The sequence below is a fragment of the Calliopsis andreniformis genome, chromosome 3 (genome assembly GCF_051401765.1).
Source record: "Calliopsis andreniformis isolate RMS-2024a chromosome 3, iyCalAndr_principal, whole genome shotgun sequence".
Lineage (NCBI taxonomy): Eukaryota > Metazoa > Arthropoda > Insecta > Hymenoptera > Andrenidae > Calliopsis > Calliopsis andreniformis.
This window is the reverse complement of record NC_135064.1, coordinates 21,054,175-21,077,117: the sequence shown is the minus strand read 5'-3', so window position 1 is coordinate 21,077,117 and position 22,943 is coordinate 21,054,175. Positions and strand designations below refer to the sequence as shown.

Sequence of the window (22,943 nt, the reverse complement as noted above, 5' to 3'; positions counted from 1 at the left end):
ATCCTAAGGCTGCAGTTACAGTGAACGCGTTTTCTGACAAGCTGACCTTCTAATGTCTATATTTTAACTTGTCCCCTTGTATGACAAATAGTTCTGTACCTCAAAACCACAGTGACCCAAGTCCATTTATATCAAAATTAACTTTTCCACAGGATCTTATACTTTTCTCTTCATTTGATTAGAACAATAGAACTTTAGTTAAGTTACCTTATAATTAAATGAAATTTAATAGCATAAACTACTTCAAATACATATTCCTCAGACCCACACCAATTCACCAGAAAACGCATCCACTCTACCCACAACCAAAACAGAACCTCTTTATATTCCAATCCCAGTCAATGCATCTCCTACTATATCTCAAATCTCCGCCTCTCGAAAAATCGAATAAAAGACTCAGAACGATTGAAAATAGTCCAGTCCCATCCCATCCACGAGCACAGCCTCGAGTCAAGTCTCATCATCTAGGGGATACTTAACAGGATGCTCTGACACGCGGACAAAACGTCTAAGTTGGTCGTTCTCGCGAAGAGAAAGTCGCGGTCGCGAGGTTGCGTCATTTTCGTCCGCTGTAGGCGAAGCCGACGTTTGTCACAGTTTCAGACGCTGATAGGACGTCAAGCCGAACGACGGTGCGCTAGGTCAGTGTGGATCGAGCTGTTAGGACCGTCGATCCCTGGGAAACGCTGCTCCCCGAGGCTTCGACGCGGCAGTCCTCGGTGCGGCTCGTTACCGATGGACGTCGGCGAACACTTGTTGCTAGAGACGTGTCGAGCGAACGACTGCTCCGCCGCTGTCTGACATTGTTGCGTGCTGAAATTGTTGCGCTCGTGGGACAGTGCTCCGCTGACTCGCTGCCGGGGAATATTGAAGCCTGCCGGATGTGCTCGTTTCCCTTGGCTTGCTGAAGTTTATTAATTACGCGACGTTTCGGAGTGAAATTGTTGTCTATGGGCCTCTCTGCTTGGGAGTCGGGGAGTTTCGGTATATTCGGGTGAAATTGAGGATTCGTGAGCGGTTTTTAAGATTTATCAGTGTGCTTATTTCTTTTTTTAAATTAAGAGATGCGTTCTGTAGATAGTGGTAGGGGATTTAGTGAGGAGTAGTGAGACTTCTCAGACTAAAATTAAGGTTTTTAGGATTCTTCATGAGTACAGAGTGTGAACTTCATATGTGGTAATATTTTAATTTGTGATAGGGGAGGTCTATGTGTATGATATAGAAGCTGTGTCTGTGGTTGTAAGGCAAAATGACGCAAGTCACATTTTTCTATTTTCGAGATATCTACGTTCGAACTTTTTGAATCTTGTTTCTATACATATTCTGAACTTGCATGTTATTATATATATTTATTACTTTTTTAAATAAAAAAGAGCCTTTAATCCTATTTACTTATATCGAGATTATACTTTCCACCTTGTAATCTTCAATTAAATCAAAAATTCATCTCTTTTTCAATGTGATGTACGTTATTTTGTCTTATAACTACAGAGACCTTTAAAAACCAATTTTTGTTTAGCTTCTGTTTAATTAAATTTTACTCGATATCGAGTATTGATTCTCAGAATTTGAAATTTTCTTATTTCTGTACTCGGTTGTGTTCTTTCATCGTTTAAAAAGAAGAGAATTTTTAAAGCCTGTGGTAGATACGAAGGCTCGGTTAGATACCAGAGAAGATAAAATTGTTTCAGCGATAGTCACGCATAAGTATTTTTGTTGATATTGTTATTATGTTGTGGCACGCGGATCCCAGGAAAATTTACATTTTTTCACGTTGTCGTCGATTAATTCCGAGTGTCTATCTTTATGCACTCGACAGTGTTTGCTCTGACCGGTTTGTAAACATTTTCCTCGTGGATGTATATTTAGATATTGTCAGTAGTGATTCTGTCGCAAGAACAGCGACGCCATCGAATAGTATTCCACTATCTGGCAAACGGTTGACAAATTTGCAGAGACGTAAATTTTGTAGCAAAAATATCCGTCGACCAGTATACGCTGGAATTCGTTTAATAATGTATATCAGCAAAAGTAAATTTGCGCGACGCACGTTCGTGTGGAAAAAGAATTTCGTTTATCGTATAGTTTCATAAATAATTTTATTGCACAATATTTTTCGCGTAACGATAAATTCACATAGTTCTGAATACAGAAAACATAAAGTTGGAGATCAAATAAAACCAAAGTAAATCAATGCACCTTTTTTATTATTGGATCAAATGGGTGAACAAAGGTCCTGAAAAAACGTGATTGAAATCTAGTTTAGAAATGTGTAAAGTATTTGCTTTGTGAATTAGTTCCTGTTGATTAAATTTCGAAAAGTATTTCATCGCAACAACTGCTATTAAACGTAAATAAAAGGGTCCCGAGTTTTTCAGTATGAAGTGAATTGTATGGTAGGAAATAACTTCTCGAGTAAACTAATATCAGTCAACAAATTTTAACGTTTTTCTTCCTAGAACTTTGAAAATGAAGTATCGTATATGCACACTTCTGGGACTTCGGTCTGCTATTGGGTCAAACCCTCGGGAATCGTTTCTGTTTACCACATCAGCTGATTTACAACTTCGAGTGCTCTCTACTGTTGACTATACGTACCGTGATTCAGAGTTTCTGATTGATCGAATAGAAACTAAGCGACGGAGGATGAAACGTTTTTTATTTAACTTCTGTGTACTACTCGTGCATCTATTGTATGCTGGTTGTTCGATGATAGGTAACAGAAATTTCTAGATGTGATTTTATACGCTAAAATAACACGAAAACCAAAAATGATGAAAATATGTTCCATGCTTCGTTCCAGAGTTATTAATTACTAAGAAAATGTACATTAATTTCGAGTGAAACGAGTCTGACTTGGTACATATTCTACTGGCGATGTGTACTAGTCAGGTCAGACACAGCAAAGTAGAATAAGTCCCAAGTCAGACCCAGATACATCAAGTAGAATCAGTTTCCAATCAGTATTATAGTAAATATAATACACTTAGCTTCTGAATAATTCATATTGACTTCCTATAACTATTTTGCTGGGAAAAAATTGTTCTCTCATCATTTCCTAGTTTATATCCAGTCTCTCAAGAACTTGATTCACGATTCTAAATCCCACGTTCATAAATTTTCCTTTCTTCGCTTCTTCTCGTTGCGAGTTCAAGAGCCTTTCTCATCGCAGAACGGGTATTTCCCGTCAGTGATCTGAAAATGTCGTGCTCGCAGATAACGATTCTCGTGTCATTTACACTGGCCACGGCACATTGATGGAATTCACGCGTGGGTGTCTCATTTAACTCCAGACTTGTCTCAAGTCTACAGGTTTGATCGAAGCATTAGTAGACCTGCCACATAATCTGTGTTTTACTCGACGAAAGCTCTAACCGTGTAATTTCGATATCCCTGGATTTGACTGTTTGTTACTATCTTGGATTTCAATTTCATCTCGTTCTCTGTGTGATATTATAGGTCTGTAAGTCCATGAGAAGCTCGCCAGCAGGAAGATAGAAGTTTTCATGTAATCAGGTCGTAATCAACCTGTTCGTTAATAGTGCTGTATCCCTTTTAGTTTAATTGCGTGCTAACGATTCATTCGAAAACCGTGAAGTCACGGGAACTTTCATTGTCAAATCAAGTGAGTCGTTCTGACTACAGAGTGATTAATGCTTTACCTGTTCTGGCACTTTACAGGACTGTAATGACGTTAACACGTTGAACGCGGCGTGGCTTTCTGGGGACCAGCAGTGGACTTAGCAAAATCGGCGTAAAGCTCAACGTGTTAATAGGAATTTTTAATGAGAGTTAGCAGAACAGGTGCCATATTAAAATTACTTTTTTATTTTCTATTATATTCTTTTTTATTATTTTTTTTCAATGTCAATTCAAAATGGATGGAATATTCTTCAGAAATGAATTATATGATGCAAATAATCGTACCAGTGACTGTGAGTGATAGTCTTATTTTTATATGAAAAACACTGTACAGGCACGTTTCTGACACCTTTGAAGAGCGTGAGAAAATTGAAAAGGGCTTGTAAACTGCTTTGCAACAAGTGTTATGAAGCTTCGAGGTTCTATCGACGAGCATGCCTCGATATTTCTAACAATTCCCAACTATTTTATTCATCGATAGTCGATGTTCAATAGGCTTGGTTGAATACGCGCCAGAGGCTGGTATATTATTTTTAGAAGCGCCTCTTTTGGCCCTTTTCAAGCTTGGAGTCAGCAAAGATATATGTAATCGTAACTTGTAATCGTTTCAAAATCAACAGTTGCGTAAAGTGGCAATCCTTCATATCAAACTACAAATTATCCTTCCATCAAGATATATTTCGGAGTAACGACAGTCTGTAACTAAATTCTAAATTTACCATTGGCACATGCTGTCGATAGTCCATAGCAAGATATCTCAGCATCCACAAAATAATCTAACGATCGTAAATATTCATTTAGTTGACATTTGGCAAGGTTTCAAATAACCGGTCTCATATTCCAAAAAATTTCGTCGAATGTTTACGATCTCTTCGAGAAATGATCAGAAATGATTTATCAAGGAAAATTTTTAAAAAGTTGTATCTATCACTTATTTTATCGATAAATCCAACATTTTGAATTTTTTTATTAAGACTATATACATATTTAAAGAATTTATAATTTATACTAAAATAGTTCTCTGGAGAGAACTCTACAATTTCGTTACATAACTAGAAAATTTTTCCTGTAATTAGAAGTGTATTTATCAAACTGATCCTTGGTGATAACTAAAAAATCGCATTTTCCCAGTCGTGTCATCTTTTGCATACCTAAACGATATGCGTCCATGGCTTGTCGACTTTGCCCTAAGTGATTTCACGTTTGTCCCGACGTTTCTCTTCCAGTCTTTCGAGACACTAGAGGGATTTTCACGAGGCACTTTGGAAAGTTACTCAGCTAGAAAGCCCGTCAGTGAAATATACACAGGTTGATCGTGATTGTTGGCGCCTAGCTTGCTCTATCGTGCGTTCGTTTATTGTACTCGTTACATGCGTCTTGTATGGCTATCTACGGTATTACTATTCTCGGCACGGATCGAATCGACTTCAGTCGCGCGCCAGTTGGAAAAAGAGCAACGCTCGTGGAAAGAAAACGAGGGCCCGCCAGGTTGATGGCTGATTCACGTCGAACGCCAGTTTCTCGCGCGTTCACCGCATGTAATTCGCCTTTTCGCATTTTTAACATCCTCCTCCGCGAGTTATTCGACCGATTAGGGAACCCTCATGCCTGGGATATTTCGCGTCCGATTAGATTTTCAAATTGGCAGCGATTCGCTCGGACGATATACATGTATGTACGTGTCGTTGTTATGCCTCTGCTTTAGTCGCTATTTATCGCTTACGAATGTATGCGACAGTTCGTAGAAATTGCGCAGGACGTACGAGGAAGTTGGTGGATTTTATGAGGTAAATTCAGGGAGACTCAGGGGGATGATAGTTGAGGGTTAGGACACTGAGGGTTAAGTTACGAGTTTTTGAGAGAGATTTCAATGATTTGGTGTACAATACTGGGCTCTAAGTTAGTCTGTATTAAAAGTGGACTTATTTTTGGTATTTACAGAGAGTTATAGTAATTATTGTTCACTGCTCTGATGTTTCTAGTATAGTAGGACTTTGATTGACCAGGTTAACATGAGTAGAGATTCCAGAGTGTATGTAAATTCTTGTTTTCTTAAACACTAATTTGATTATTTTTAGTAGACTACTTATTTTATGGCTTAAGTTCCACGAGAACAAGTAAGAAAATAATTTAATTTTGGTACTTTTTGTAACTTTATTGTGTAAGACAATTTCTTGTGAACTTTAGGGATGCATTACAATTGACAACATTATCATATACTATATCTACACATCTGTATGTAACGTGACTTACATATTTTCATGATTAATTCACTGGCGCGAATTTTTTCAAATCCGTGAGTCCTCTTCTACGTGATTGGAATAATTAACTATGGTCTCTGCAACTGAGTAGTTAAATAGCTTCATGAATAGAAATTGTCATTCTTATGAAGCCTTTAGATGGTTTTTGATGACTACTACATACTTACAACAAGCTCTTTCTACGTTATAGTTAATTGTAATCCTCTCACGTTTAGACAATTGGAATAGCTGAGAATCTAAAACACAGTTTACTCAACTCCAGTTGCAATAAAAGAATCTTAACGTGTTTACATTATTCAGTCCAGAGGTATTGATATTAAAACTAGAAAAGCAATCAAAATGAAAACTAGTAAATTGGTATACTTACTACAGTATGATCTATTTTCGAAGATTATTTTATTAATTTTGAATTGACACTGAGAATGAAAAATATTTCTATAAATTATGAATCTTTTTAAATACCTTTTATCTCGTCTTATAAAAAGGTCAGCAAACACTAATTGGCACTCTTATCTAATTCGTTAATGATTGATACTTTCATTGTCTCCGTATAAAATAAAAGAAAACGTAGCTTCTACTTTCCAAGAAAGCAATACAAGTGACCTCCCCCAAAATAGTATCTACAATTTTCAGTCCATACTGAAAGGTCGTCTCTTTTTTCACAGAAACTATCGATCAGTTCTCGCTATCAAGCACAAAGATCATCCCCGAGGCGCCTGAAAAGGAGCAGTCATTTTCCTATACCCAACTGCATTCGATTCGTATTCAGGGGCGGTAGTCATCGCGGTTCAATGCCAGTATAAGCATCCACGATACTCGAATCGTTCGTCCGTTCTTCAGAGACGCACAGTGCATCCAAGAAACTCGTGGCGAAATCAAAATCCTCTTGCGATATCGCTCTGTTCCTCTTTGTTCATCGTCGAATCGACGACTATAATAGTTTCTCGGACTTACGGTGTTCCTGATGCAATACCACGATTGTGCAACAGTGTAACTCGACGATGGACTGCTTTCCTTAGGTACAGTCCTTACTCGATATAGGCTCTCTGCTCCAATGGCAGGTTTATATTGGACACATTTTCGAGGTCAACTGATACTCGTTGTATCTTACTTTGGTCTTAAAAAGAATACAGAATATCAGGGCTCGTGTAAATAAAACTCTTTTAGTTTCAATAGTTTCAATCTATAGGAAATGTAACGACGAGGCTATATTGTCTTGATAATTGTGAAAGTGGATTTCACTTATTTAGTGTTGCTTCGGTTTACCTTACAAAGTGATTGATAAATTCAATTTTTTAGAGTGTTCACTTAGATACTAATTCATAATTAGTGGCATATACCAAGGAGAGATTGTATTTTCGTTCAAACAACCCAGCAAGCGTTGTTTCTGTACTGTCTACAGATGACACGTCAGAAAACAGCGTAACATCGATTTCCCTCGATTCTGGGGACCATTAAAAGAACATTTGAATCGCGAAGTGACCTGTCGAACCCCTGGGACTGTGCCAACCACGTGTAAGTGCGATCCACGTTGTCGTTCGGTGTCGAAGGCTAGAACTGCTCCCTTAAAATGTGTTTCATCTGTTGCTTGCTGATCTCGATGTTCAATTACTTCCTGATGACCACCTGAAGAGCACGCCGGGGAACGATCATGATGTAACAAGAGAAAAATGCTCGTCGTCCCAGATGGAAGACCGACGACAGTCGCAGAGAACTTCAGGCGTCCCTTGACGATCTTCGAAGGTTCCTTAAAATGTTTGAAGAATCGTAAAAATTGAAAGTTTCCACGAAGTTTCTTAGAAAATTAGTCGAGCAGATCGCCGAGAATAAACGAAGTTTTTTGGAAGTTTCTTGACCAAGAGCCTCAGAGCAAAATTCGTTGAAAGACGTTCAGAAGACGTGAGATCCTTGAGATTCTACTGTGGTTCGAATAATTTGAGGTTTTCTTAGGTTTGATTTGGTTTGGAAGAATATATCGTATCGAATCTCGGTGAAAAAATGTTATTCCGACGGCAAACCAGCGAACCGACAGGAAGCGTCAGCAAGACTCCTAGTCCTATGGCTCATAGTAGCAGTTCGTCTGGTATTTTGTCCAGTTGGTACACGAAAATAACGACGAACGTGAAGAAGAGGCAGCCATTCAGTCCGAAATCGCTGTTGAAGAAGGCGTTGGTACTTATTCCTTTCTCGTTTTGTATCGTTGGTTGTGATTGTGAAGGATTTGGGGGAAAAGTGGAGATTGAGTGTAGCTATTGAGCTGGGTATTGCTTTTCTTTTGAAATTTCTCATGCATATCATATGATATTTGCTATTCAAAATTATTGGATAACATCAAAAATCTGAAAAAATATACCTATTTAATTAAAAATCTTCTGCATCATGTTTAATACAGAAATATTCGTTTTAATTTTCCTTGTAGATTTTTTAGTAATTTCCTAGAGCTATAGTCACTGAATTTTTTAATCAATCAGTAGAATACACACCATAGAAATCTGGTCATAGTAGTTCATAAATTGATGTGAAACTCGATACAATATTTTCTCACTGAGTATTTTCTAAAAACATATAGAAACAGCAAAAATAGTTTAAAAATACTTCAAAATATGTTTAAATGTTCTAAAAAATATATTTAATAATAAAGGTTTAATATTGATTTATATATTTTACTTTTCAGCTGCCTGTTGTAGATCCTTTCCTGGAGAAAGTCTCGCTCTCTGATCTTGGTAAGTTTTGTTCTATCGATTGTCTACATTATTATAATTTTCTGGGACTGAAGTGTTAAAATTCATAAACATAGATAAAGTATCTACGGACAACTAGTATAATTTTTTAAAATTCTTCTTCCTACAATATTTCAAATACAATCAGTCCCAGAAAACTCACTACATAAATACAATTCATATAAATTTTTTAAGCAATCTCGAAGCATTTTTAAACTTTTAATGAACCGATGTCACAATGTGTTCACAAAAAACGAACAATCTATACGAATAATGAAAATTAACGATACCTCTTTACTCAGAACTCGAATATTAGTTACACTGAAATTTCTTCAAGTGCTTCATCAAATTCCTCCATAAAGAGGTCATAAACTCGGTAACATTGTCATAATAGATTACTCTTCTAGCTTCTCGACTTTTTTCTCCCCTGAGTGTATCAATTTCTGTCGCGTTCCCATCTCGTTTTCTTGCTCGCACAATCGAGCACTTTACATGGTGATGGAATAGTTCCGCGAGAGCAGCTTTCCTAGAAAAGCTGGAGAGCTGGTAAATCGATGGAGCAGGTAACGTATTTATAAATAAGTGTCAGTGCGTAAGTAAGGGGCGCGGAACGAAGTTAAACTGAGTTATAGATCGTTAAATTTCACGGTCTGCTAATAAATTGCACTTTCTTTCACATCAGTTTATAAATTCTGTATTCTTAGCTAGGTGTAGTTGTGTCAAATCTATGAATTATACGATCGTAGTTTTCGCTATCAGTCATAGTTTTATCTCGTTATACGAAGGAAACTAAAAATTCTTTAGCTGAACTCATTCAAGACGCAGCACGCATAAATTTTCTTCTTTTGTTAAATTTAAATGTTGGAAACGATGTATAACACACTGTGTTAGATAATATTCATTGCCAAATTATTCGATAAAAAGGGAAGAAACTCTTACAAATTTTATGTTAAATAAGTGTATCCAAAAAAAGAGTTAAATCATTTTACCAATTTTAACAAGTTCTCTCGTATAGGAATTAAAGGGGACTGAATTGAAAGGAAGAATAATTTGTTTTTCGTATTGTCTGCAGTATCAGATGAAAATGAAATCCTCTTACGATAAATGGAAACCTTGTACATATTGTCAGAAATTTTCACATTGTTCAATATCTACACGTGTATAATTCTATAGTTCCATGTATGTAATGTACAGTCTCAGAAAATACCTATATGAGAGTGATTAAAAATAACTGGAAAGGAATGTCGAGTCCCATAAAAACAGAAATCTAATAATCCTCAAAGATGGATAAAGATAAACCGATTAGAATATTCCTTAACTTAACGTTCACGGTCATAATATGCAGAGTGGTCGAAGACAGATGACAGAAATTTTAAGGGGTGGTTCTACATGCTAAAATAAGATAAAAATGAAGATAGGTGAAATTGAGTTTTGGACTTCGTTTTCGAAATATTGATTCTTGAGAAAATGCCTGAAATATACGTAAAATGTGTCAGGCTTACTCTACTGACTTACACTACTGACGCTGTGGCTGACCTAGTACACAGCGACAGTAGAATAAGTCCTAAATCAGACAAACATTTCAAGCGAATATCCAACATTTTTGCAGCAATTTCTATCACTCTTAATTTTTGTCCTATTTGACATGTAAAATCACCCCTCAAAATTTCTGACACCTGTTGTTGTATACACCTTATATACAGGTAACATTGAACATTCAATTCGTGTAAGCTTTTGACAACTATACGGACCCAGCTACGAATACAAAAAAAATATTTCAAACACCACTAGAAATCCAACAAACATGTTCACAAAATCCACAGAATCTAACTCTCTGTCAAGAGAAATTTCTATAGGTAGTATTTTTGGACAATAAATGCAATAATATAAATACGCATTTAACGAATATAATACAACATCCACAGAACATCAGTCTATACCTAGAAAAATTGAAGTACCATATCTGAACGATAAATTCAATAAAAAGTCTGATGGTTAAACAGTCAATAGCGCAGAATCTGCGAGAAGTTGAAACCTCTTACTCATGTTCCATTTAAGAGCTGAAAACAGCGTTTCCATAATTGCTACGAGGTGTGAGGCACATCAAACGATGATCGCGCGCAGGTCCAGCCCAGGGCAGGGGCTGGAGCTTTAAATCAAACCAGGAAACGCTTCCCACGTGCTCTCGACGATCCGTTTAGATAGATTCCCCCTTGAAATCGTGGTTACTGGGTTCCCCGGTTCTCCAGTATCCTTCCTCCCGTGTCGTGGGTGTATGGGGTGCGATCGATGAATTCCCGGGAGTCCAGCTCGCCCCCGCGCACCGGAAACAGACAGAGGATCTGGAGAAGGCTTGGAACCAGGGTGAGTCGAAGCCTCGCTGATTCACGCGCTGACCAAACACGGCGATAATAGATAGATAGATAGAGAAACATTGAAGCAAGACGTGGACGATGGAGAGGTAAAAAATGCTGGAGAAATACAGGGTGGTTCCAAACATGTGGGAGATTTATGGAGGGTATGTTCTAGATGAGAATGAAGAATGAAGATAGAGAATGAAGAAAGTTCATGTGCACGTATGCCCAGAAATGCTTAGTTTTTTAGTTGTATGCCACTTTATATTGCGTACGCTGTGATATTTTCTTTGTAAGACCTATCACTGTGTGCCACTCATTCAAGTCCTATTACTGCGTGCCTGAATATTCCTGGGTTTAGTAGGACCTTAAAGAGGATAGCACACCATGCAGGCAAGAAATGAGCCTGCGTTTTATGTAATATAAAATAGTATGTAACTAAAGAACTATGCGTTTGGAGAATATGTGTATTTGAACTTTTTGCATTGTCTTTGTATCTAGAATCTGTTCTTCAAAAGTGTCTCACATTTTCCTGTAAGCAAAAAGCTTTTGTGTATAACTAAAAAACTATGCATTTCTGGATATATATATTTATGTGAACTGTTTTCACTGGCTGGGTACGTAGAACCTGTCCTCTAAGAATGTCCCACATGTATGGAAACACCCTGTACGTGGCAAGTTGTTTATCGCGAGCTGTGGGCAAAGCATTGGGGGTGGGATCCACTGGCAGATGTAGTAAAGTTTATAGAAACGTACGCTTCCATTTGATCTCATTCTTCAGAATTTACTGTTGTTTTACTTTGATTGCTCTTTTTAAGAACTGTCTTATTACAACTGATTTTGATGGGGCTTGTGTAATTGAGAGTGGCTTTATGGTCGCTGGAATGTTTGCCTTTGTAATCACTTTTCTGATGACCTACAAGTCATTAAGTTTCCATTGTCTAATTTATGGAGATTTAAGTTCGCGTTATGTGGGGATATTCTAGTGTGTTTTGAATGAGGAATCAAGAGAAGAAATTGTAAAGACTCATTCAGATTAGGCTAGCTACTTGAATTCAATTTTGGAGATCTTGAACAGCGCGAAGCTATTATTTACTTGACTTGAAATATTCTTTCAAGCTCCAAGTGACGTTGAAGTCCTTTCAACTTTCCCTTGCCATAAAATTAAAATACACTATTATATTTGATTGATGTGCACTAGCACACTTGAATTCAAGTAACCTGACTGTACTCTAACCTGTACAAATCCTAAGTCTACAATAATAAAAAAAATTAATAAAAAATGTTAACAGTTACAATAAAACCGTTGACTACAATATCACAGAAAGAAAAAACAGTAAAGAGAAAATAGAAAGAAATATCCAACTTAAAGAAAAAACCAATAAACCAGAGAAGAGACAAAGCACTCTTAGAGCAATGACCATAGGTCGTAGCGTGACCTGTGCAGGTGTGCAAGTGGCTCCAGAGACAAATGGAAGGATCACAAAGAAAACAAGAGAGTGTGTATAGGGTGTAGGAAAACGTAACCGTGTAGATAAGCTGCTACCAGTACACAAGGTCAGCGAGATTACATTCTATGACGCATTCGCACATTTGTATTCGGGTCTAGGTCATGGGGCGGGGTGCGTTCGATAATACAGGAACCGCGAAAGGGGATAATAGAATTTTCGTACTCCTCGACTCATTTCTCGTGTTGGAACACTGGCACGTACGCTCTTCGTCGCGAGTGACTCATATCGATTGTCTGTTCGTGCAAAATGTAGAACTTTTTGCATGCGAGCTACGTGTACTTTAGAACACGGCGATGGAGAAGTCAAGATACCTATTCCAACATTGTTAATTCAAAGAACTGTTCTATTCTCCAGGGTAGTTAAAGGGTAATTATATTGCATAAAGTATTCATGCAGGTATCCCTGCATTAAACACATCTCTGCGCGATTTTCTACAACATTGCTCGCAAGGGAGTGTTTATTTATAATCCATCTATATGGGTCGAGGTCTAGGTTTTAGCCATTGGAAAATGGAATCGTCCGATACTCAAAATGTCTGCTCGTCCATGTTGCCACTCACAAGGACGTGAACGAACTTTATGGGGATGTATCAAGTACAGTTTATATTGTTCTACAAAATTGTTTCGCTTATATTATTCTTTGCTTCTTATAAAATTAGTTATCTTTGACTTTTTTGAACACGAACTGACTTTTAGCAAAACTTGAAAATTTAAATAGTAGGAAATTGGAAGACTTCGCAAATTTTACAAATTGCCAGAAACTCGCTAAAGAGTACCCTTTACACTTAGGAATCTCCTCTTGTCATAGTATGTTTCCTATTTTCGTAATGAAAAATTCCAGGTTTAATGTTTGCTCATAACGATCAATACATCTTTAACAAATCCGTGCACAGATAAATTGACACTCAATATTATTAGGAAATATGTGATAATTATAATATATATCAAGACTGCATCGTGCCTTGATTCTCTGCGAAGGAGAGATCAGTAATTGAAGCAAAGGAATATAATTGTCAGAAACGCGTATAATGCAAAATCACACATGGATACTGTCCACAGGGTGTAATAGCGTCACCTGTTGCAGTCCCTGGAAGCAAATTGTATTTACGTACATTCAGCTCGGCTAGTACAGCCAACCGCTGCGCTGGCTAATTTATGTGATTTACGTATTCCATTGTAAGCACTAACAAGACGTTAATCTGAACTCTAGATATTAGCAGTAAGCGTACATTTTTATGACGTCCTCGAGAAGAAGCAGTAAAGGTCCACGCGGTAACTAGACCTAAGGGTTAATTTATTCTGAATAATTTTTTTAATTATTTTTAACACCTGACGTAGAGATACTTAAAAGAGTTAGGGTACCTAAAATATATCTATGGAACATAAACTGGTCTGTGAGTGTTTCTTCCAACGTTTCGATACGGCCAACACGGATTCTGACGTGTACTGCGTAATAATAATCTTGATAATGGCTGCCATCGATTAAACCGTCAGCTCGCCACAAGCTGTACTTCTCGCTAAACCGAAGTAATCGATAACTGCTAGGCGGTTGATAGTATTCTAGATCGAATTTTACTTAAGAGAATTTAAGGGTTATTATTCTTTTTATGATTTTCTAACTTTCTTGAAGGTTTCCTGTGTTACAGTGTCAGAAATATTTTACATAGATTTAGGACAGTGATGGTGACAATAATAATAATAGAATTAGTATTGCTTCCATATACAATTGAGTTTAAATTGATTGCAATTTTGTTCAAATTCCAGATCATAAATTATGTGACAGTAGTCCTTGGGTTGCTTCGTCACACGGAAAAAAGAGATAATAGAATTTGTTAGCAATCGATATTTGCGGCTCCAATTAATTCCGAAGTAACTTAATATCATCGAGCTTTCGTGTGTCTCTTCAATTTCCGTAATAACCTTTTCATGGTTGCTATTTACAAAACTACGTTCAATTACTCCCATTTCGCTGCGCGGACTGGCTCTATTAATGAGGAGTCTCTTTACTTTGCTCGTAACATCCTTTCGACACCTTTAGGAATCATAATTTAAAAACGCCTTCTTTCATTAATTTTAACGCCGTGTTTCAATAACGAGTTTTGCAAACAAAAGACAGAGTGCCAGAGATTGTTGGTCATTTTCATCCGAGATGCTTTCTATGAAACTCAATATTAATAAACATTTCAATTTATAAAATTGGGGAAAATACAGTAGAATAAAATAGAAGGAAATGTATAATTGATAAATTTGAGATATTAGATAAATATTGTAGACTTTAACGATATTAGAAAATATAGGTACCTACTGTTTTCAATGTCGTTGAAGATTAACGAAAGCAGAGATTTTGTACAGTCGCCTAAGTTGGAAAGAGTAGCTCAATCTTTATTGCTGAACATGGTGGGAAACAAATGGATCGCTTTAATAAATGATTAGGTGATCTTTCACGCGGTAACAGGGGATCAGCTTTAGTTGAACGTGTGGTTCAACTTCGACCGAGAACTTTGTTAGCGTGGAAAATGACTAAAATGCCATAGATCGGACTCAGTGGTTGGTCATGCTAGATAACGGAGGTTGTTAATAAACTTTAATACCATGGATTGAAAATTCACGAAGCTGCTTAACTAACCTCACGAGGGAATCTAAATATAGAGGTAGTCATCGATACCTCTCTTTCCATTATTCATCTAATTAACGTGGAACGTATCATTATGTATGTACGTTCTTCAATTATTAAAATATACCTTCTCGTAATTTCAGAGATTTAAATTTGAAGAACCTTGAAAGCTAGATTAAGGGCAGATGCCAATTACTGTGCCCCTCTTTTATTTTCACATATAACAAGATGTAGCATTATTAAACAGAAAATATTTGATCTTGTTAAGAAAACAGAAATATTCTCAGTTTAATAGCGCTGCATTTTATATTATATGTAAAAATGAAAAGGGAAGCACAGTAATTAGTCAGCACACAGTAATTGGCAGTCTAAGAATATACAGGATGATCAGTTTACCTGGAAATCCTCACCCTCCCAACATCCATTAGAGGGTATCCACTTAAACTGATCACTCTGTATAGGGTGTTTCCAAACATGAGACATTTTTGAAGAGTAGGTTCTAAACACGGAGGCAATGAAAAAAGCTTATATTTATTTTATGTAATACAAAACAGCGTATAACTAAAAACCCAGACTAAGACCTAATCCAGACGTATCATTTAAGAATATCTCATGTTTGGAAACACTTTATATAACTATCTAACAAATCAGTCTAATGTACAAAGAGAAGCACTGAAGGAACAACGTGAATGATATAAATTTCTGAACACAGAAGACAGTAATAAAGATTGAGCAATTTAGAGTGAATAGTGAGGTCAGCATCACATTAACAGAACTAGTCAACCAAAAGCTGAACCTCACCGTAATTACAATCTATCCTCCATTTACTGTCATCTTATTTTATTCACCGCAATAGAACCCAATCACCATTATCGTTACCACCAATTCTCCCTCGCCCAGAAAAGAAGAGCTCACTCCTGAAAAATTCGAGAAAAGAAAGTCCCTAACCAAAGAAGTCACTCATCGCTAACAAGCTAAACAGAAGACCAAGAAAAAAAGATACCACCTAACTGACTGACTTCACCTTGAAAGCGCCGATACGACCGACTCAAGCAATGTCGTAAAAGGAGGAATTCGCCAGGCGAGCCCCTCGCTGGTAGATCGCCAGCTTCGCTCGAGCGCCTCGATTGCTGCCATCGAGCCAGCGCGTTGCAGCGTCGAGACGGGATCGGTTCGAACAAGTTTCAACTCGAGCGATTCGAGCTGATCCAAAGACCACCACGATCTGCCCAGTTCCAGCTTCGAACACTAGACACTTATGAATTGAATAATTCGAACGAAACCTCACGCTGCGAGGACACCTTCGAAAGGGTTCCCTCGAGAAGGGGAGATCGTCCGCGGCGCGGACTTTTTTCTTGGCAAGAAAGCCTAGATTTCGTGTGGAGTTATTCTTGGCACGATCGTCCGTGACGATGACGAGCAGCGTCGACGAGGTGGTGGTCGGCGCAGCAGCAACAGAAGGAAGCCAGCGATCAGTCGAAGGCGGTTGCTCGGTTCGCCAGCGACTGAGCTGAGGGACCTCGTGCGACAGATCGGTCAGAGGTCGATTTCTGGTCCCTGGTCGGGTCGTTCAGGCGACGCTTCCGCGGCTCTCGAGTTGTCAGGTGAAGCTTATCTTCGGGGAGGCTCCATCGAGCACTTATGCCCCCCCTGGAAGCTCTTTCCCTCTTCGTCAGATTGCCATTCCTCCTTGTGACGATCGAGCTCGTCCCGTGGGTGGGATTAGCTTCCTCGATCCTCTGAGTTACGATCGATTGGGAAAAATGTGCGAGGTTCTTGCTGATGCAGAGCTTCTTCCTTCGAAGAATTCGTGAAGACGTGCCAAATTTTCTTTGTGCTTGATTACTTGTTTACCGTATGAGTGACGGATGTAGGAGGCTAATGTTGACGACTGTCGTTACGAAAAATATTTTGTGAGTTTATCGGTACGGAGGCATAGTGCTAGGAGTAACCACCTTACGACCGGGCAATGGACCAACTGTCAATTACCTGTCACGTCCCCACCGATTGGCGACGAAAACAATTCTATTTATAAGGCGTATGTTTGCGGCACTTGCGTTATAGTCGAGCTTCTGGGAGGATTTCTTGCACGAAATTACCGATAGTCTCTAAAACTGCATCGTAGTTCATTCTAGTTTGGGTAGATCGCTGTTTATGTTTTCGTCGTTGATGTTAACGTTTCAACTGTTTCGTGTATCGCTCAGGACTTTATTTTATTATTGGTATCTTTGAGATAGCTGAAGCTGCCTCGTATTTTTGGCGAAATTGAATAGTTCAGAATTTTGGATTAAAATGGTAGCTTTTATAGGTACTACGAATTTGGAATTGTTATTTATTTCTAATGTACATGTAATAAATTATTGCGTCATATTTCAGCCTAATGTGTAAGACATGCCACCCACTCGTTACATTCAGCAAATTTTCTGTAAATAAATCGACCCCTCGTTGATGAATATAATCCTAAGTTCCTGAGAATTATTTACTTTTGCGTCGTTCTACGCTTGACTTTTTATAGCAGTCATCTGCTTGTCTATCACCGATTGGTGTTGGATGTAGGCTATCAAAATTACGTGTATTCCGTTTTTAGACAGTATGAGAAGAGATTATTCTTCTGAGGCTCCAATGAGACTCTTTGGGTCAAGTTAGTATGTGGTAGATGTCGCCACCAACACTAATATGGACAAAGTAGTAAGAATGATCGGTTTAGAACTTTCTTTAATCAAATATTAAAAGATATTTTATTGTAATAATACTCTTTTAATGAAATTTATTTTCACTTTTTCTCCTTCTTCTAAATTACCTGTAAAAAATAAAACAGCATACGTTAGTTTTGTGTTTCACATGGCTTCTAAATTATTACCAATGGAAAATGTACTTTTATGAAACAAACTTTATTTTTCCTATTAACTAGTCGGATATCCACTCTTGCTCTCGAAGAATCCTTGAGAATTTTCCGTTACCAAAGATGAAATTACATCAGATATACGATACATCAAGCGATTCAATGATAAATTGGATAGCAGATTTAATGTTGACGTATAAGTAACACAACAGGATCTTCCTTCTACTTTGCATCTATACGGTTAAAATTCAAAAGAAAGTAGAGCATTCCACTTGACAGGAAAAATATAGCTCTCCTTTAAGTCCTTAGGAAACTCCAATGAGAACTGTTAGCTACATAGGAATCGAAGGAATTTCGGTTTGCTCTTTCAAGAATACTCCATCAAAATGACAAATTCACCTGACAACTCGAGCAATCGATTCGATTCCTCAACTTTACAGGAATAAACACATAAACGAGAGATCGTTAAATTTCACGAGTGCTCGAACTGCAAAAACTGAGATCGTCCAGTGACTAATTAAAGAGAAGATCTGGATAAATAAAGTGAATGGAAATTTAAAAACAGAACGTGAAGAAAATTAGCATGAACATGGCGCTCCATAAACTTTCAAAGTTTTAAACTATCTGCAAGCACACTATCTTTAATGTAGCCATTAGTAATCAGCAAAAGACAATTCAGAAACATGCATCAGAGGACAGTTAAACGTAACGAGCGACTAAAGTGTTCAACGCGACAAGAACTTTGTTGGTGATCAAAGTTGTTAGAAGGAAGTCGGACAATGATCGTTCGAAGAGACTGGGACCGACAGCTTTGCTTGTGAAGCAATAACACAACTTTCGAGGCGATGACATCGTGGAGAAGACAGACAACAACTCGGCCAAAAGTACGGCTACGAGAAATGACAGTGGTGGATAATGTTGGCCCTGCATTATTACCCCAATTCTAAAGGAGTCCGTGCCACGTTGAGGCAGGTCACGGCCGCCTGGTGGAGCCAGGACGACGATCCTGTGTACTCGAAGGATCTCATCAAGGAGTTCGAGGTTGAGAATCCGCCCCTTGAAGACGAGCTCGCTTGGATTCTCAAAAAAGGTATTTCCGCCAGACGTCGATCCTTGTTGACATTTAGACGGCTTTGAAGCAGAATTGCCACTTTTCAGGGAAAATTGTAGCGAGGAAATATTATATCGACTGATCTTAGGTCCTTGATAAAATTCTGATATTACTGGTCTGCAATTTTTTATTACTTCTCTTGATAAAAATTTAGCTGTAGAAATAGTAAATTATTGTCACGTGTGATACTCTTATTTGAAATATTCAGATCTTCATATTTTTGAAAACTACTGTCTTCGACACTAGTTAAAAGCAAAGTGCAACAGAGGTCAGCAAGTGCACTGTTGCACTTATGGTAAAAGTAACGCTGGAGCAAGATCAGTAATAAAAAGATCGATATTCAGTCTTTAACGAGCCGAAAAATGCCGCTCGATACAATTGCATGAGTCATCCTATTGTTCTTCGCATTTATATTTAGAGTATGCATAATTGATTTCCTACATCCGATGTCCTTCGACGCCTTTGCGTTCACTTATAAAAATCAAAGTTTAAACTCACGGAGCACCCAAACAGTCTACGTAGAATAAATTAACTTAAAAAAAAAATAGTAACTCCAAGTAGTGTAATGGAAAGTCTATACTTCACTAAATATCATCGTTAAGGCGAGGATCGAATAAGATTCGACTGGCTAATTGCATGTTCTGTAGATCATACCGACTATAGCTAGTACAATGTCATCCTATTAGAGGGTAATGGGATCCCATGTAAATCACTTCAATTCCAGGGATGCCCCAGAATTATAGCAATTTCCTGGACGGAACAGAGTTCACGTAACGACTGTAGCTGTGGTGGCTGGCATTCCTAGCTCGAAGGTCTCGCCGAAGTTATATTTAATTTGACAAAACGAAAAAATACAAGTAGATATCGAGTGGCGTCGTCGGGCGAAGACGTGGGCTTCGTGATTTCGTTTCAAGAACAAAGTGCAACTCAAGACAGCGATTTTCAGGGCCATCGATTCACGTTCCCACGCAATCGTTGCATCAGGTCAACGATCTCTCTTGCATCCTTGCATGCAAATCGACTCGTTCGTAAGAACGTTTCTTATCTAACGCTGGCGAATAGACAATTTGAATGTTGAGTCAGGAAATGGTGATTTGGAGGCTGTCACGAGTGAAATTGTAAAATAGTGTGAATCGAGATGCAGTTCAGCAGGTTTTCTACGGTAACTTCCTTTAGAGGATACACAGTGTTGGTTTGATATTGGTTCAGGATTCATTGGCAAGTTTATGACAAGAAGTGGTAGTTATGAGTTCATACATTTTTAATGGGACTATAGGTATAGAATTTTTGAAGATTTAAATGGTGAAGATTTTGAAAAGATTTGAATGTCAGGGTATGGCATCTGAAATTAAGGAAATTAGGTAAATATGGATATCGAGTTTGTCAAGAGTGCAATTCAATTTGATTAATTAAGATGTTAAGAAATGAATAAAAGATAAAACTAATATCGAGGCAATATTATACGTACATTTAAGTAGTCTTCAACGTCAACGAACTCACATATAATTATACAAAATCATCTTTCGAATTGAGAATCCACAATACTTAAGACCATTCTGTACCCCCTTCGATCTAAAATTACCAAATTAGAAATCACTTTCACGAGGCGCTTAGAAGAATGCGATTACGACTAAAGGGAACGCGATTCCAAACACTTCTACCGTCTCTCTGTGCTCGGTATATTTGCAACGCGTGCTCGTTCAAGCAACGAAGGCTTCACTGTACGACACAATCTCCTCGCCAGTCAGTAGCCTCATGATCTCTGCACGGAATGCTCGCGGTGACCGTTTCACCGATTTCTATGAGCTTCTTCCTAATCTGTGTCGTGCCCTGGCTATGTTACAAGTGATAATTTCGTGTGAAACAAGTGCCCAAGTGTAAAGGTTCACGAAATAACAGTTTAATCCTCGTTTAATCGACGCGATCGCGTTTTATCTGGCAGCCATTACCTACACACAATCGCATCAGTTCGCTGCTGCTTGGGAACCGGTGATTTTCTAACACGTAACACGTTCGAGATCAGTGTATTCCTCAACTGACACCAGTCTTCTTCTTCTTATTATTATGTATTACTAGCTCTCAGTTGTACAGTTAACTGCTGACAACAGTCTTCTTTTTCTTCTTCTTCTTATTATTATTATCTAGTACTAGTTCTCAATTCTACAGTTGACTGCTGTATAAAAATGACTAAAATGTGCCTTCGGTTAATGAGAGCTATCACCTGACCCAACGCTGAGGTCATTGATTTCCAATGTGTTAGACGTAGCTCATCTTTCTCGCGTCCGTGGTAATCAGTGGCCTCTCCATGAAGCATAGTTGTATTTAGTCGTAGGAAATGCGTTTCGCTTAGCTTGTTGCTCCACGCAATACACTTTCACGAAGGCACAAGGCACAACTAGCTTGTAATCCTATTTTGACCGTATCGCAGAGTCAGTTTCCTTTTTCTCTCTGTGTTAGTAAAGTGAGGCTCGTTGTGGAGTTCCTAGCTGATTACTGAATGGAATTTGTAGAGTATACAGGTTTCTGCTTGCCGGTATTGCGAATGTTAAAGCAGTCTCGTGAATGAATGAATGATATGGTGCAGCTGGGGAAAGAGTGAGTCTTTACTTTCATCAGTGTTAAGGTTCGATTTTCGTTTTTATTGTAGTACGAGTTTCGAGTGTCTCGAAGTTTTGTCAACGCAAAAATTACGTAAACCATAGCTTTTTTCCTCTGATTCGTATTATGTAATCGTGGATAGATTTTCTTCGGTATCTGAACGATTTGGGTATTTTTGGTGGATATTGATCGATTGTAGTCTTTGTATAAGTATATCTTCAATTTGACGAGTCTACACTGTGATAAGATTGTTTCTGCATTTAGGGATTCCGTAAGTGAAATTTTGCTTTGTTGTTCGATTGTATTTTCGTCGATGTGGGATTGCAAATACTTTTGCAATTACACGATTGTAACTAACAATAAGTTACACAATTGTGATTGATAATATTTTAAAGTAAGTATGAAAATGAATTAAAAATAATTTTTCTTTAAAATAGAATCACTGCCAAGGTGACAGAATTTTTAGTGAATTTAACGTGACAGTTAACTTATATCAACCATTCTTTATTTTGCATCGAAAACCGCAGATTTCCTGAGCCGACAGAATTATCAGTCATCCGAGGAAAGTCGTAGACATCGTTCCTTTTTATCTACCAGTCTCATTGTCGTGCACGACTATCTCAGACGGTATTTTATGAAAAGATTCATAATAGTGTGAAAAGCTTTATCTTGAAGTGGGTCACTAGTTAATGATAGTCTTTTTTTCTCTCGGACGACAGTCGAATGTGATTGCGTACGAATTGTGATCTTGAGGTCACCTGTGTATAAAAGGGAAAAAATGAAAAATGTATTAATCGGAGTTTGAATTCTATGAAACTTGATCTCTCGATGATTGGATGTCACAGGACCGTAATAACCATTTGTATCATTCTCGTTGTCACGTAATTTCTTGGTACTTCATGAATAATTCAGTTCCAACGTTATTTTATATTGGAATGAAGCAACGATTAATTACAGTGTGTACCTCAGTGATTTTCTTTAGTCACTATGGGCATGGGATTTTCTCTTAATCGTTTCGAAGAATTGTTCTTTTAGTAGGTTGATTGCTACGCGATTTTTCTACCTTTTTCATTCACCTTGGACTTCTCACAACAGAACAGAGAAAAATATTTCATGATCCTGCATATTATTTCTAGATATCATAGGTATTTTTAGTAATATTCATTGGTTAATTGATTCAAAATATGAAGAATGTTTAATTTATTAATTGTAAATAACTATGACAAACGACATTTTTCATTCACTATCAGAGGTCCCGTATGTAGTTACACAACACTAGTAAATATTAACT

General features: G+C 37.8%; 1 protein-coding gene across 1 annotated transcript in view; it reads left to right on the top strand.

Annotated features, from left to right (window-relative positions):
* Snf4agamma (SNF4/AMP-activated protein kinase gamma subunit) overlaps positions 1 to 22,943 on the top strand; it is a 111,046-nt gene that overhangs the window by 79,846 nt on the left and 8,257 nt on the right. The window contains exon 9 of the mRNA XM_076374908.1: positions 8,578 to 8,626. Within this exon, the coding sequence (XP_076231023.1) occupies positions 8,578 to 8,626 (49 nt within the window). The remainder of the gene's footprint in view (positions 1 to 8,577; positions 8,627 to 22,943) is intronic.